Source organism: Mastigoproctus giganteus, chromosome 7, assembly GCF_048544385.1.
Source record: "Mastigoproctus giganteus isolate SK-2022 chromosome 7, ASM4854438v1, whole genome shotgun sequence".
Taxonomy (NCBI): domain Eukaryota; kingdom Metazoa; phylum Arthropoda; class Arachnida; order Uropygi; family Thelyphonidae; genus Mastigoproctus; species Mastigoproctus giganteus.
In genome coordinates this window covers 168,285,217-168,302,208 of record NC_143581.1, presented here as the reverse complement: position 1 = coordinate 168,302,208, position 16,992 = coordinate 168,285,217, and the positions used below count along the sequence as shown (strand labels likewise).

General features: G+C 36.9%; 1 protein-coding gene across 2 annotated transcripts in view; it reads left to right on the top strand.

Moving 5' to 3' along the window:
* The window catches only part of LOC150083319 (focadhesin-like), a 457,209-nt gene that overhangs the window by 278,295 nt on the left and 161,922 nt on the right, over positions 1–16,992 (top strand). For both annotated transcript variants that reach the window (XM_090377973.1, XM_090377972.1), the window contains one exon: positions 6,921–7,040. In XM_090377973.1, coding sequence (XP_090234099.1) covers positions 6,921–7,040 — 120 coding nt within the window. The remainder of the gene's footprint in view (positions 1–6,920; positions 7,041–16,992) is intronic.

The window sequence follows — 16,992 nt, the reverse complement described above, 5'->3', positions numbered from 1 at the left end:
AGCTAATGTATTCCTAAATGTAATGATACATATTACACTATTTAGTTTTATGTTATACCTTATGCTATCAAGTTTTAGATATACGTTACATTATACCTACTATTAATATTAATGATCATAATATTAATTAAATTAGTTATATCTTTAGCTAAACACAACAAAGATATATACTCAACAAACGGTTATAAGTTAAAGAAGACCCAAAGGTCTTCCTGTCTCCATGAACTTGTAAATTATCAAGTTCTAAAGGCTCATATCATCATCATCACCTGTCATCATTCTGCTGTTCCACGGGTCTACATAAGAAGCCTCGCCACAAGTCCTGTCCATGTGCTTCTCTCCTTCATTAATTTCACTACAGTTTCATCCTCTTTTACTGACATTGGTCTTTATTATGTCCTGCTACCCCATTCTTGGTCTCCCACTTCATCTTTTGTCATTTAGTTGCAAATCAAGAGAAGACCCCGTACTTGAAATTTTTGTGGAAGAAAAAATGGATACAGGAAGACCTTATTTTGCAAAGAAAGACAAAACCAAGGCAGACAAAGTGAAAACAGCCCCCAAGGAACCAATCTGAGGGATCATCTAAACAGAAATGACAGATGTGATCATTCAGTGGAACTTTCGAGGTTTCTGCACAAACAGATTAATGATATTATAGACCTGATTAGTCAATATCATCCTTTAAGTATCTGCCTAAAAGAAACATTTTTAAATTCACAGGACATCAGTACAATTAAAAACTATAGCACATACAGAAAGCACTGCATCTCGTACCGAACAACGTGAGGAGGAGTTGCAATATTAGTTAATAGACATGTACCATCCCAAGCAATACCATTGAACACACCATTAGAAGCAGTTGCAGTCCGTATAGCAATAGGCTATACGGACTGCAATATTACCATTACCTCAATATACCTACCTCCTAGTCAAGAACTATACTTGAAAGATTTTGAAGCACTGATTGTTCCATTGCCATCTCCATTCTGCATTTTAGGTGACCTAAGTGGGCATCACCTACGTGATCCCAAAATAGACAAGAAAGGTAAACAAATTGAGAAATAGTTGAGAACAACCTAATGATTCTGAATGATGGCGCGCACACACACACACACACACACACACACACACACACACACACACACACACACACACACACACACACACACATATTTCCATCTACCATCAAAAAGCAGCTCTGCAATAGATCTATCAATCTGTTCCCGAAGATCCAGTGGATTGTGCATGAGAACCCATTGAGCAGTGACCACTACCCCATAATTTTTAAAATTATAATGAAAACCCCATGCCAAGCCACCAGACATCCTAGATGGAAAATATATGATGCAGATTGGGAAACCTTTAGAATACTAGCAAGACTAGATCGGAATGTCATTAAACAAGGATCAGTACAAACAGCAGTGGACTATGTCACAAATACCATTATTCAAACTGCAGAACAGATAATACCTAAAACATCTTCTGACATTAGAATATATCCAAAACTATGGTGGAACTGTGAGTGTCAGGAAGCTAAAAAAGAGAGAAATAGGGCCTGGAATCACTTTTGCAAAAATCCAGCAATGGACAACCTGATAAAATTCAAGAGAGCCAGAGCTAAGGTCAGGAGAGTGCACAAAATCAGCAAAAAAGCAAATTGGATCAAATTTGCATCCACTATAACCAGTTCCACACCTGCTACACTTATCTGGGAAATAAGGATGACAAATAATTCCCAAATAAATTCATCTCCATTACTAAATTGGAAAGGGCAGTTAGTCACAAATAAATTTGCCAATTGCACATACTTAACTGCTTTCAAAACTTACAAGAACTTAGCCGAAAAAATAAACCTAAAATTTTCCACCAATCGCTATGAACAAAACAACTTGCTGCTAATGGTAGCAGAATTAAAAAAAACCCTGATACAGATGAAACACAGTGCAATTGGTCCCGATGAAATACATTATGCAATGATTCAACAATTAGATGAATCTCGCCTCCGTAGCCGAGTGGTCAGGAGCGGGAGTGCAGTAGCACACGCTCTTTGAGTAGACCGGGGTTCAAGCGGTCGATCTGCCAACCTGCACTGGACCAGCGTGGCAGATTATGGTCCATTTTCCCTCAGCATGAATTGTTGAGGAGGCTTCCATCCTGCAGTGGGTTGATAATGGCTGCACTTTTTATCTTTTTTTACCTTGAGAATACATTTCCAGACAAATGGCACCATGCAAAATAATACCAGCTTTCCCGAAGCAGTGATACCAATTAGACCCACAGAACTATTGCCCTATTGCTTTGACCAGCTGCTTGGGCAAGATCTTGGATAAAATTTTCAACAATAGACTAACATGGTATCTAGAAAACAATAACCTTCTCAATCTTGAACAATATGGATTTTGAAAAAATTATGCTACCTTAGATGTACACATACATTTTGAAAATCAGGTAAGAAATACTTTCCTCAGAAAACAACATCAAGTTCTGGTAAATTTTGATATTGAGAAAGCATATGATACCACATGGTGCTATGGCATCCTTAAAGGACTACACTAATTTGGTTTTAGAGGACATCTACCTTTATACATAAGCAGTTTTCTCAAAAATCGAACATTCCAAGTTTGACTTAACAATGCACTTTCCAAAACATACTCTGAGGAAGAAGGGGTCCCTCAAGGATCCGTACTAAGTGCCACGCTTTTTGCAATCCACTTCAGCACAATAATAGAACAGATACCAGCCAACATCACCACAGCTGTTTATGCAGATGACTTCAGCATTTCTTATCAAGTACAACACATGAAACAATAGAACGGCAATTACAAGTAACCATAAACAAAGTTATAAAATGGACAGAAAGAAATGGATACAGAATTTCCACACAAAAGACCGTATGTATACATTTTTACAGGAAAAGGAGTTGCCATCCTGATCCTGAACTCTAGACTGAAAGGACAGATCATCCCAGTTAAAAATAGTGTCCATTTCTTAGGGCTTCTGTTTGACAAAAAATTAACCTTTTTGGATCACATTAGTCACTTAAGAGTTCAATGTCTAAAGAAAATTAATATCTTAAAGGTCCTGTCTGCTATATCCTGGGGAGTGGATAGAACAGTACTATTACTATTACGATTATATTGCTTACTCATTACTAGTACTATTATTATATTGCCTACTCATTCATTCCAAGTTAGACTATGGTGCCCCAGTCTATGACTCAGCGAGACCTAGTGCTCTGAGATGGCTCGATCCAGTACATCACTGTGCACTCTGAATAGCCCTTGGAACTTTGCAGAACCTGTGCAGAGCCTGCCGGAGGCCCAAGAACCTCCACTACAAAGCAGAAGACATAATCAATTACTTTCTTATGCAACTAAAATAAAATCCCTGCTGGGTCACCCCCTACAGGAAATCCTTTTTACACCAGAATGGGAACAACATGATCAACAACAACAACAAAGAATCAATAAACCTGCAAGCATGAGATTAAAAAACCTTCTCCTCAGTAGAGATCCTAACCTGGATAATATAACTTCACTGAAGAAGCAGTCTACACCACTGTGGATCATCAAACAGCCTACATACAACTTCTCTTTCCACTTTTGGGACAAACAAGGGCTTCCACAACATCTGCATGCTGCTTACAAGTCACAATTTTTAGATCATTGCTTCCAAATCAAATACAGATGACTCAAAAACTGAATATCATGTGTGGAGTGGTAGTTTACACATCAAAAACTCCCAAACGACTGCAGCATTTATACTGCAGAACTTCAAGCCATTATGTTAGCGCTAAACCAAATCGAAAATTGAACACTCAAGCTCACAGAACAGCATCATTTTTACTGACTCCCTCAGCTCCATGATGGCTATACAAAATGCAATTCTAATAAACACCCACTGCAACAACAAATTCAATGCCAAATATCAAAGCTCCTTGAACAAAGTCATAACATAAGATTTTGCTGGATCCCAAGTCATGTCGGAATATATGGTAACAAACAAGCAGACACAGCTGCTAAAGAGGCCAACAGCAATCTTTCCACACCTGAATCCATTCCTCCCACAGATTACAAAAAAGGTTATTCCCCACAGTGGGATACACTACTGGCAACAGCATTGGCAAGTATTAACCAACAACAAATTGCACCAAATTAAAAGTTTACTCCAACCATGGAAATCTGGTATTCAACAAAACAGACATGACGAAGTGATACTCGCATAGTTAAGAACAGGGCACACTCATTTCAGCCACTGTCATCTCTTGCGAGTAGAGGATCGCTCCCCCCTCTATGTCCTACCTGTCACACACAACAAACAGTAAAAAATGTACTAATTACATGTCCAACTTTTACAGTTGAGTGCTGAAATTGCTTCAAAGAGTTGACAAGCAGCAAACATCACTTTCTCACTCTCAAAACCATACTGGAAGGTAGGAAAAATATAGCAGATGTTTTTCAGTTCCTCAAGGAAATAAGTTTCTATAATCTAATGTGAAACCAAATACAGAATGTTTCAAAAATGATGGTCAATAATTTAAAGGTGGAAAGTACAAACTAAAATAGGCAAAAAGTCCCAATGAACATCTGCCCACAAATGAACTGTTTTGGAGATAATGCACATTTTCTGTCAAGATCCAACACTGACTATGGGAGCACTCTGGGAGGGTAGTCTGTATTGCTGAGACCTTGTACACGCTGGATATGGTAGGGGTACAGTAATTGGCAATGTAAAATTCGCCATACACTGCTATGACTCAGTACATGCCCTTGCAGAGCAACCCTCCTTGTCTAAATTCCTGGATTTTGTTCTGTTCTTTCTAACACCCTTTCCTCAGCATCAGGTGTTATGCTTCTGGGCCTACCTACTCGTACTCCATGTGCAAACTGCCCATGTTCTCTAAGGCATTGATGTACCCTGATGAATGTGTGTGCCTGTTCAGCGAAATGCTTCTTGGTACAAAAATGCAGCCTTGAGTGCACTGCTGTTGGCTTTACCATACATGAAGTGCATGTCTGCATACTCTTTGTTGCTGTAACCTCTCTCTCCCTGTTGACTGTCCTTTGACAAGTACTAGTATGCCTGCTACATCTCAGAGCATTGAGAGAGGGGAAATGGAGAGAATGAGCATAACCTAACATAACCTAACCTAAACAAGTAAGTCAGTGGTGGATTCCAACTCTGTACAGTTCACCTTGTCAGTGGTTGATCCCAATTAGAAATGTGCAATATCTCGAAAACGATTCACTTAAGGACCCATGTTTACTAGGCTTTTTTTTTTTTTTTTTGCCTATTGTAGTTTGTACAGTTAACCTTTAAATTATTGACCATCACTTTTGAAACACCCTGTATAACCTCTGCAGTAAGTTATAGTCACTCCATGACTCTTGGAAACTATTCGCAGCAAAACGAATACAAACAAAATTGTTAAAAATCTTACAGGCAGCATTTTAGCTGCACTAGCTCTTTCGCCAAGAATTTCTAAATCAATCAATCAATCAACTTTCATCCTCTCATTCCACCATCAGGTTTCTTTCCATCTCCTTCTGTTGCTTGTCCTTCTACACACTTCTCTGTCAGCCGTACTATGCTTTCCATTCAGAGTCTATGCTGTTCACCATTGTCTTAAATTTTGATCCTCTTCAACCTAGGAACTCTTGTAACTCCAACAAGTCTAGGGAGCCACTCGGAATGACCTTGATGTGCACTAATCTTCTATATAGCTCCTTATCCACCAGTATGTAGTCAATGAGGGATTCTTGTTGACCATCCCATCCATATCCTGTGACTTTGTGACTCTTCCCTTTCTTGAACCAGTGTTTCCTATGACAAAGCTGTTCCATAAGCAGAAATCCAACAGCTTCTCACCATCATTACTAGGTCCCTATCCATGCAGACCTATATCTTCTAGTCCATGTCTCTCCACTCCAACTGTTGCATTCATGTCACTCATAATGACTGTATATGATGCTCTCTTCAAGCTTTTCCTCAAACTCTAGCTTCTCCACTTCTTCGCAGCCGGCTTGCAGTGCATAGCATTGTACTATCTTCACTGTTTTGCAGCCATTCATTTGCAGTTTAATTGACATGAGTCTAGCTTTTCTTTCATCCTGTGGTCTATAATGATGGCTATACCCTTCCTCACTACATCACATCCAGACCAGTAGAGATAATAGCCTCCTCTTAACTCTCTACAGCCATTTCCTTTCCATTTTGATTCACTCAGTCCTAGATGTTTATTTTCTGTCCCTTAATATGACCACATACTCCAAAAAAATATATGTTTGGAGTATGAGTTTTTCACTCAGCATATAAAATATATATGATAAACAATTAAATATAAGCACAAATATTTTTCTGTTAGGTAGTGTTAACTGATGGCTGATTACCAACAATCTTTTGTTTTATGATTATAAGCTATATTTTTGTTGTCTCTGTCCTTTCCCCCCTTCCCTGGTTTTTTATTTATTTTTTTTTAGTTTGCTGTCCTTGAAATAAATTTGAGTAATAATCAGCAACCTACACTTAAATTACCTACATTCTGTACTATTAGATTCTTTTCCTTTTGCATGCATTAATTTTATTTTTACTTTCATTGAATTAAATAGGTAAATGGAAAACCAAATTCTATCTTTGATTTGTGACTTCTTTTGTATCTTTCCTTTTTTTGAGACGATAAACTTTAATTACTTGGAAGAGAGAGGGTCCATATGATTGTTCATCATTATGTTAATCAATTGATGGATACTATGCTGTTATATCAAGTGGTAGGTAATAGTGTAGTATCTATCAATTCATTAACATAATAATGATTATAAAATTTTGTGTAAAATATAGCATTTTACCTCCTCAGTACTCTCTCTATATACACTTTCAAATAATATTATTTGTTAAAATTTCCATTATGAATTTTCTAGGTTCTCTGTTTGTGTGTAACAAGCATGACATGCTCTGCTGCTTCTGTAAATATTCTTCCATTAGATCATTTGGAGGAATTAGTGTCATGGCTTGATGATAGAAGAGAAGAATTGCCACAAGTAATTAATGATTTATTTATTACCTTTTTTTTTTTTTTAATGTTGATGATAAGTCAAAAGTTACCTTATTTGTAGAGAAAACCATTATCGGTGCCTGTGGCGAGATTAATAAATACTGTTTTGTTATTTTTTGAGATGATTTTATAACAAACTATTGTGTTAATTAGAGTAATAAACCTTCCACTTTTTAAAAATTTTAAAATCTATAAGTGTAAGTTAAGGAACTTGCATTGGATATTGAAAATCAGTTCTCTCTAAATAGGCCTACGAGGCTGGAAAAACTCATATTAAATAATTAAACTTCGCACCAACCAGTACTTGAAAATATTTTAATACTGTAACTAAAAGCACTGTATTTACAATAAAATGATATGATTCAAACTAGTTTAAAATATTTAAAATATATAAATAAAAACAATTAAAATATGAATGAAAACAGATATTAAAAATTAAAATATACTGTAACAACTGTAGCTTTCGGAGACGGCAGTCTCCTTTCTCAACAGCATACATTTTGCTGTATGCCACATTCTTAAATAGGAGGTCCACGGCATTCGTCACATGGTTCCCCAGGAATGTGATTGGTATTTTCCATTTGCGCACCAGAACCGGAAATGGCTCGGGAGTGCGCTACCCGAAACCGTTCATCGTGTCTCATCATGTCCCATTTCAAAGAGAGGGTGTAAACGTACACCCTTATCTCTATTAATGGTATTACTGGCTGCCCCAATGCGTAAGCTCTCAAGCCATTTACAATTCCAGAACCCCTGTGCATGATTTGTGATGACATCTCCCCGGAGGATGCTGTCATCACAGATCATGCACAGGGGTTCTGGAATCGTAAATGGCTTGAGAGCTTACGCATTGGGGCAGCCAGTAATACCATTAATAGAGATAAGGGTGTACTGATGAGAAAACAGACCGTCAGAGCCTTCAAATGCTATGTCTGAACATCGTTGAGTCAACTATTGAACAGTTTCTTCAAGATTTGTCAAGTTCAGAGAATTGGAAGAAATTGCAAAATTCATTAAGTTTTCAGACAGTGTGAAACTAGTCAAACTGAACCTGAAAATTATCAGTGGATTGACCTGGATGATTTTGAGATGCAATTGATTGATTTTCGTAGAAGCTCAATTTGGAGGCAAAAATTTATTGATCTCAGAGCTGATTTAGAAAATATCGAAAGGGAATGATTAGTGATGGGATTAACAAAGAAAACTTGCATATAATAAGGTATTAAAAGTCTGAAATTCCATTCCTGAAACTTTTGTCTGTTTAAAAAATCTGGCAACAGCATTACTAACAATTTTCTTACAACATATTCATGTGAATCGTTGTTCTCAGTGATGAACTTGGTTAAATCTAGTGGAGTGTTCTCACGGTTGAAACTAGTGCTGCATGCATAGCTCTAAAAGTTACAAAGTATAAGCTTGTTGTAAAGTATCTATCGTCAATCGTGTAGCAACAGAAGGCTCACTGAACATATCACCATATTTATATTTGTTTTATATTTATAATATAAGAGAGGTTTATCATTTTATATTATTTATTCTGTAAACTAAAAGTCACATTTTTGTTATGAAGGATTTTATTTTAATACCTTTATTAAAGCATCTTTGAAATATTGTCTTTTATTTTATTCTTTTTTTTAGGTTACGCTTTTGTCAAGTAAAACATGTATGATGAAAATAATGATACAGTAGAACGGCGATTATCTGAACTAATTGGGACCAAGGTTGGTTCAGTTAATGAAATAGTTCGGATAATCAAACTTACATGAGAATACCCAGTTTATAAGAAACAGCGTAATTAGGCCTATAATTAAATTATTGTATACAAGGTATTTTGAAATATGAAGTATAAAATATAATTATGTTAGGAAAGGGTTTGTAAATAATAACCAAAACGTTTTGAAGAAACAACGTATGTTATATTTATTTTGAACTTACCTAATTGTTTTACATTTCAACTGTAAACCACACATTTTTTTACATTAACAGAAATAAACACAAGTACGGTAAACCCTCACTAATCCGAATTAAATTAGGAGAGAGGTCATACGGATTAGTGAAGTAAAAACGTAGAACACAAATAAATGGAAAATATAATAAATAAAATGTAGGCGGTGCTGATGAGAATAAATAAAAATATATCACTGTAGAGCCTTTAATTAAAAACTATAAAAAGACACTACATTTATCCATTGGTAGATTGGATAAATGTATTGTCTTTTTATACATTTCAGGTGCACTGGTGTTGCACTCCAAAGCCACTTGATCGTTACTATAAATCCACTTAAATACAGCTTCTTGCAGCAACTTTTGGCTTTTTTAATGTCAGTCTATTTGATACACTGCTTTTATCACTTCCCACATCGAACTTTAAAGAAAACATCTTTATAGATTCTTTTTTTTTTTTAATATCTGACACAGTCTATTGGCCAGTACCAAATTCTTCAGCAATTTTTTTCCCAGGAACACTATTTTCAAGTTGTTCTATCACTTTGAGCTTGTTAATGATAGTTAAAAAGTAATGTTTTTTTTTTTTTTTTTTTTTTTCATTCCACTTTTCATTTCTTTAGAACCCTTTGAACTCTTTTATGTCATGAACTTCGGCATCTTAAGCTTTTGCTAACTCTTTTATAGTTCTTTAGAACCCATAATTATATGAAATATGTTAGCTTATGTACATAAATATGTATAAAGAAGTATGCAAATGAAGCAATATAAGCAGTAACATCCATCTGACTCTGAGTCAACAACAATACTGAACTATATGCAAGACAGTGTAACAAATGTTCTCTCTCTCTCTCTCTGTGCAGTCAGAGTGACTCATCTGCCTTCCTAAATCCAGTGTCTTTCAAAGTACTCAACTGTGAACAGAAATTTTCATATTTCAATCTAGATTATCCGACATTCGGATTAGCAAGGGTTTACTGTAATTGCACACAAATAAGAGTACAGTATAATGAATCTTGGGAAGGTTTATTTTTTAAGATATGAATCTTGAATTTTTCTTTGACCTATGTGAGATTGTCTTTTTTTTCGCGGCGAGGTCTCTTATCCTCTTTAATAGCAGTATCTCCGTAGAACTGCATTCAGACTTACTCAAACCATGCCATTGCAATGAAGACCTCCACATGAGTGGGTCATCAAATGCATTAAGCGGCAGGAGTAATATTATTATGCACTAAAAGTAGATACTGTAATTTTTTGGGGGGAAGCGATGGTTCGGATAATCAACGTTTTACTGTACTTTGCAAAATTCTGAGTGGTACGCGAGGGTAGTTTTTTTTAAAAAGATTTATCCAATTTTGGTACACATCTTTAAAAAGGTTTGCCCTCCCTGGTTTAGACACTAGGCACCTGCAAGGTGATCTGATTGAAGTGTTTAAGGCTTGAATATATTGAGCAAACTCAGTGCTGATGGGATTCTTCCTCTTGCTCAAACTGTGCACATGAAGGGGCATAAATTCAAATTGAGGAAAGATGGTTGTTTCAGAATAGATATACAGTGAAACTTCTAACGGACACCTCTCGTTAACGGACATCTCTCTACAACGGACATTTTCAAATTCCCCAACTCACCTCCATTGGTTTTAACGTGTTTGCAGATTCTGTCTAGCGGACATTCTCTGTAACGGACACGGACAGGCAATCTGCACTGTTTCGTTTAGATTAGCATTTAATTTGATCTCCTCATAACAGACAGCGGGCGAGCTCACGGCCCTTTTTCTAGGAACGTTTCTTCCACGTATTGCCTCAATCGTGTGTTTATTTTCTATTTCCGATTCTCTGAATTTTATCAAGGTTTACGTCGCGGTTCTAAACCCTTTTTCAAGAATTTTAAGGCACGTGTAAAACTTCTGATGAATTCAGTGTGTGCAGGGGGGGAGGAATATGGTCGGCCTTTCGTCTTTTCAGTTTCAGTTTTCAGTTTTGTTCAGTGTCGTGTGAAGTGCACAATGTCTTCTCGTAAACATTTAACTTTAAAAGATAAAGTCGAACTCATTAATGCGTATGATCGGCAAAAAAATAGTGTTCGCACTCTCGCTGCAAAATTCAAAATCGGGAAGACGCAGGTAAGCGACATCCTAAAGAAAAAGAAAATGAACTGCTCAAACAATTTTGGCAACACGGAAATGATCAGATTCAAAAATCATTCCCGAAAATTGTTGGACTTCAAATTTGTCGCGCACGTGCTAAAAAAATTCCCATTAATCGGCCTATTATTAGGGAAAAGGCTTTGGAGGTTGCGAAATCTATGGGAGTAAATGAGTTCAAAGCTTCTGTGGGATGGCTAGACAAGTTCAAAACTCGTCATAAAATTTCTTGGAAAACCGTAAGTGGTGAAGGTGGATCTGTTGATACTGGGGTTGTAACAGAGTGGACCGTCAAATTGGAAGATTTATGTCGTGATTTTGAAGCTAAGGATATTTACAACTGTGATGAAACAGGGTTGTTTTTTTTAAAGCTCTTCCTGAAAAAAAAATGAGTCTTAAAAACGAAAAGTGTCAGGGCGGAAAAATTTCTAAGGAACGCTTGACTGTACTATTGTGTACAAATATGCTGGAAGACTTTGAACAACCTCTTGTTATAGGAAAACCACAAAATCCTCGTTGTTTCAAGGGCATAAAGTTGAATCTTTTGAATGTTGACTGGAAGTCTAATAAAAAAGCGTGGATGACACGAGATATCATGAGCGAATGGATAAGGCACTTTAACCAAAACATGATTCTTCAAAACAGAAAAATTATTCTTTTCATGGATAATGCTGCATCTCACCCGCACATTGAATTGTCCAACATTCAAATCATTTTTCTGCCACCAAACACATCTGCAGAGTGTCAGCCCTTGGATAAAGGGATAATAAAAAAATTTAAACTTCACTACAGAAAACGTGTTTTAAGACATCTCATTGCAATCATGAACGATGTAACATGTGCGAGTGACCTTGCAAAGAAAATCAGCATCCTATATGCGATTCAGTGGATTTCCTCTTCAGTAAACGCAGTTAGAAAACAAACTGTCGTGAACTGTTTTGTAAAGTCTGGCTTCTCAAACGCAAAAATTGAAGTTGTGAACAGCAATGTGGAGCACCAAGAAGAACAAGAACTTCAACATCTATTGATAATGTACGGTACTTCCGCTGCAAGTGACCCTGGCTACAAAGATATAGACTCAACCCTCACTACAGAAGATGGTGCTCTAGATATCAACGACATTACCATCGATATTTTTCAAGAAGTTCCTCATGAGGATGAAGAAATGGAAGGAGGTCATTCTGTCGAAGAACGTATTAACGACGAACCACCGATGAAAATAGAAGAAGCGCTCATACAAATCAATCGTTTAAAAATGTTTTTCGCCGCTGAAGAAGATACTGAAGGACTTTCGATGGTTTCTTCACTCCAAACAAATGTTGAAAACAAAATTATCAGCCGGAAGAAGGTGCAGAAGAAAATAAGTGATTACTGTATGTATTTTTCTTAAGATAAAGTCATAATATGCGTAGCACAATTGTATGTATATTATTTACAAAAAAATTGTGCAAAATCTGTATATAATTTAATTTAATTTTACATTAAACGTTTAACGATTTTTCTTTCTTTCTTTTTTTTTTTTTCTCCCTCAGACTTCTTGTTAGCGGACACTTCTCTCTAACGGACACATTTTCGTTCCCCATGGCTGTCCGTTAAAGGGAAGTTTCAATGTACAGACATTTGTCTTCAGCCAGTGGAGATCATTTGCTGGTACAAGCTTCTATCCATCGTTATGGAATTCGATAGTTTCAATAAATTCAGGGAAGAACTAGACAAACTATTGGACATGATGGTCCGGTGAAGTGGGATTTTTTTTTTTTTTTTTTTTTACTGATGCCGTATAAGCTTGCTTTCTTGAATTATTTACCACTATTAATACTCTTGCATGCTGTCTTCAGGGAGATGATCTCTATCTGTGGATATTGAACTGTTCCCATGTATCTTCATAGGGTCTTCAGAAGGCAGATTTGCAACTTGAAATTTAGACCAGTATCTTACACTTCCTATTATAATAATAATTATTATTATTATTATTATTAGTAGTAGTAGCAAATTTTCTGTTTATACTCTGGGGCTACCACATGGTCAGAGGAGTTCGCATGGTAGAGAGAATACAAGAAACAGCACTGTATTCAGAAATCATGGACTTGAACCCGGATTACTCAAGGCACGTGTACTTATGCACCCGCGCGCCTGACCACTTGGCTACTGCGTAGTAGTATGAGTAGTAGTAGCAGCACCATATGATGTAAAAAAGCAAGCTTATTAAAGCATCAGGAAAAAAAAAAACTCCCAGGTCATCTGCCCATCTCATCATCTAGTTATTCCTTGAATTTATTCAAGTTGCCCACTTCCACAACAACAGTTGGATATTTGTTCCAACAAAAAACCACCCACAAACCTCCACACATCTTGCCTACAATCATCCTTCAATTTGAGTTTATGCCCCTGCATATGTGTAGTCTGATCAAGAGGAAGACTGCCATCCGTACCGAGTTGGCTCAATCCATTCAAAGCCTTAACAGTTCAATCAGATCATGCTAGACAGTAGTAGCAGTAGTAGTAGTAGCAGTGGTGCAGTAGTAGCATATGGTGCTGCTACTACTAGAGTAGTAGTAGCAGCACCATATGATGTAAAAAAGCAAGCTTATTAAAGCATCAGGAAAAAAAAAAACTCCCAGGTCATCTGCCCATCTCATCATCTAGTTATTCCTTGAATTTATTCAAGTTGCCCACTTCCACAACAACAGTTGGATATTTGTTCCAACAAAAAACCACCCACAAACCTCCACACATCTTGCCTACAATCATCCTTCAATTTGAGTTTATGCCCCTGCATATGTGTAGTCTGATCAAGAGGAAGACTGCCATCCGTACCGAGTTGGCTCAATCCATTCAAAGCCTTAACAGTTCAATCAGATCATGCTAGACAGCGAGTTATAGAATTGAAGCTCTTCTTGGTAAGACAACCCTTTCATTCCTTCTCCAATCTTGTTGATCTTCTCTGCATTGATTCCTGCACATCTGCTGGAATCATTGTAGAGAAGGTCAAGATAGTTTACAATGAACAAGCTTACAGATCAACAAGAACAAGTTTATAGATCAACAAGCTAGTTTACAGAGAACTATGCCTCCTTTCTAAAATGAAGCCTGGAGATCTGTATGTGTACTACTCAAGATTTGGCCTAACCATTGCCTTATTTAATGGGATAATCACCTCCTTATCCTTGCTAGCAAAATTCCTATATATCATTGACAAAACCCCATGAGCTGTCCTGGAAACCTTTTTGCATTGCTTAGTGAACTTCATTTCTGACTGTACAATTTCCCTGAGGTCATCTTCATTTTTCCCTACACTGAGTGTAGTAACACACAATCGGTATGTTAATGTGGGATTACTGTTACCCTTAACAATGACATACCTTATATATATCATTGTTAAACTTCAACTGCTGGTTCTCAGTCATTCTGCCTAATTCTTCTAGAATTAGTGCAGTAGCTCACCCTGATTGCTGTCATTAGCCATCATGCCAACCTTTATATCATGTACAAACATAGACATCGTCTTATATTTCTTAATCAATATTATTAATAAGCATAGAAATGACAATGGGGCAGCATTGAACCCTAGGGGCTTCACTAATAAGATTAGTCCATGAAGAGCAGTGTCCATTAATAACCACTCTGTCTTCTCTCGCTCAACCATCCCTTTACCTGATTGTCTCTGTACCAGCAACTTTCTCTGTATCCTCAACAACTTTATCTTCTGTTCAGAAGGTATTTCAACAACTGGTATGTGCTCGTAAAATCAAAATTCTTTTAAGTCTCCAGGCATGTGTATCGAGGGTGTCCCTGAGGGTCTATCTTGGAGCCCCCTCATCTGGAACACTGTCCTTCAGGAGTGGATTTCCAGATCTTTTGACAACACCAAAATAATTTCCTGTGCTGATGATGTAACCATTTTGATCAGTGGTCACTCTCGTGCAGCTATCAAATTCTCTGCTAATGCTGTTCTTGCAAATCTTTATGGTTGGACCCTAGACAACAAACTATCCATCAGTGCTTCAAAGACTAAAATGATGATTTTTGGCTCCAAGTTAAATATTCAACACCCACCACAAGTCAAAGTTAACAATGTTCAACTCCCAATTGTCATGGAAACCAAATATTTGGGTGTGATTATGGATTGCAGATTAAATTTTTTCTCACACCTTAATCATGTAACTGTCAAAATTAGAAAATTTACTGGTGCCATCGTGAAGGTCTCCATAACTGATTGGGGTCTCTCATGTCAGACCATGCAAGTCTACTACAATGCCATCTTCCTCCCTATGGCAACATATGCCATTGGCACATGGTTCCACAGAGAAAAAATAGTTAAATTTCAAGAAAAGTAGCTAGTTTACAGAGAACTATGCTCCTTAGTATGCTAAAAGTATGCAGAACCATATCTACACTAGCCTTACAAGTTATCGCTGGCACATTGCCCTTGGATCTATACCTAATATACAGAGGTCTCTGCTTTTGCATTAAGAGACAGATTGTAACTGAATTTTTCAATATCATCACGGATCCTCAAACAAACGTTAAGCATGAAAGCACTAGGTGTTGGAACAAACTTTTAAATATATGGCAAAGACGTTAGGACACCACATTTCTGGGTACTATCACTAAAGAATTTTTTTCCTGTAGTTACCTTCATGTGAAGCAAGAAAATTAAAACCTGGTTCTCTATGGATCTGCACACCTCTTTTTTATTAACAGGACATAGATCTCTAAATGAGAAATTATACAAATATAGGTTATCCCAAACTGATCTCTGTGCTTGCAGTAGGATTGAAAATTGGAAACACGTCCTCTGAGTGTCAATTGTACAATGACATAAGAGATTGTTTATCTAAGTCAATTCCAACTTTTTCTTTCTTTGTTTCTTTCTTTCCGACTTTTTGCTCATGATGTCTTTGCTAGAAGACTATTTCTAAATTCTGACATAAATAGTGCAACTTCTGTTCCTGTGGACACTCTTCAACAACAACTACAGCTTCAACTGTTCCTACAACAACTATGGCTTCATCAACCACTGCTGCATCTACTTCATTATCAGAAATCAGCACATTACCTTAAACTGCGTAAACTCAGGCTGCAACAACTGCACTTGGTATGAGTTCTTCTGTGGAGGAATAATTTCCTACCACAAAATATGCTGTCAAGAGACACACTCAGCTTGGCTCCACAGCTACAGAGAAACATTTATGTAAAGGAAAAAATTATGTATCTATATATACTCAGTGATCTATTTAGAGTACAGTGTACAAAGTATCCTGTGGCACCCCTACTCACACGTTGTTCCCCTCTTTTATATATATTTACATGTACAACTGAGTATATACTTAGTCATGTATGTGTATTATATGGGATATACGTATTTTGTTTAATATGGTTTAATAGCACATCCTCCAGAATTCTGAGGATTTTTATGAAATGTGAGCCTGTGGGACATGTTGTTCTATGGGTAGTTCCACTGATGGACTATGGACATTGTTGCCTACTTTGAATGGATATACTTCATTCTCTGTATGATACTGTAATATTGTATGCATGGTAAATATACAATGAGGTTACTCCAATTTTGCAGGGACTGCCTGATTTAAAAAAAAAAAAAAAAAAAAAACTCTAATTGGAGCAGCACACTAACTTGTAATTTGTGCAGGTCGTCTCACATGCTGCACATCAGAACAGATTGGAACGATTAGCAGAGTAAACGTAGGATGTGGGTACTGTTTTGATTACTGGTGGGAGTTTGCTCTACTCTACCTTCCTCAACTTGCAACATTTGCTATTCATCTAGTTGCATCTCCACTGTTGTGTGCTGCTGAGAGTTTCGGCTTGGACTGTATTCTGATTTAGTAA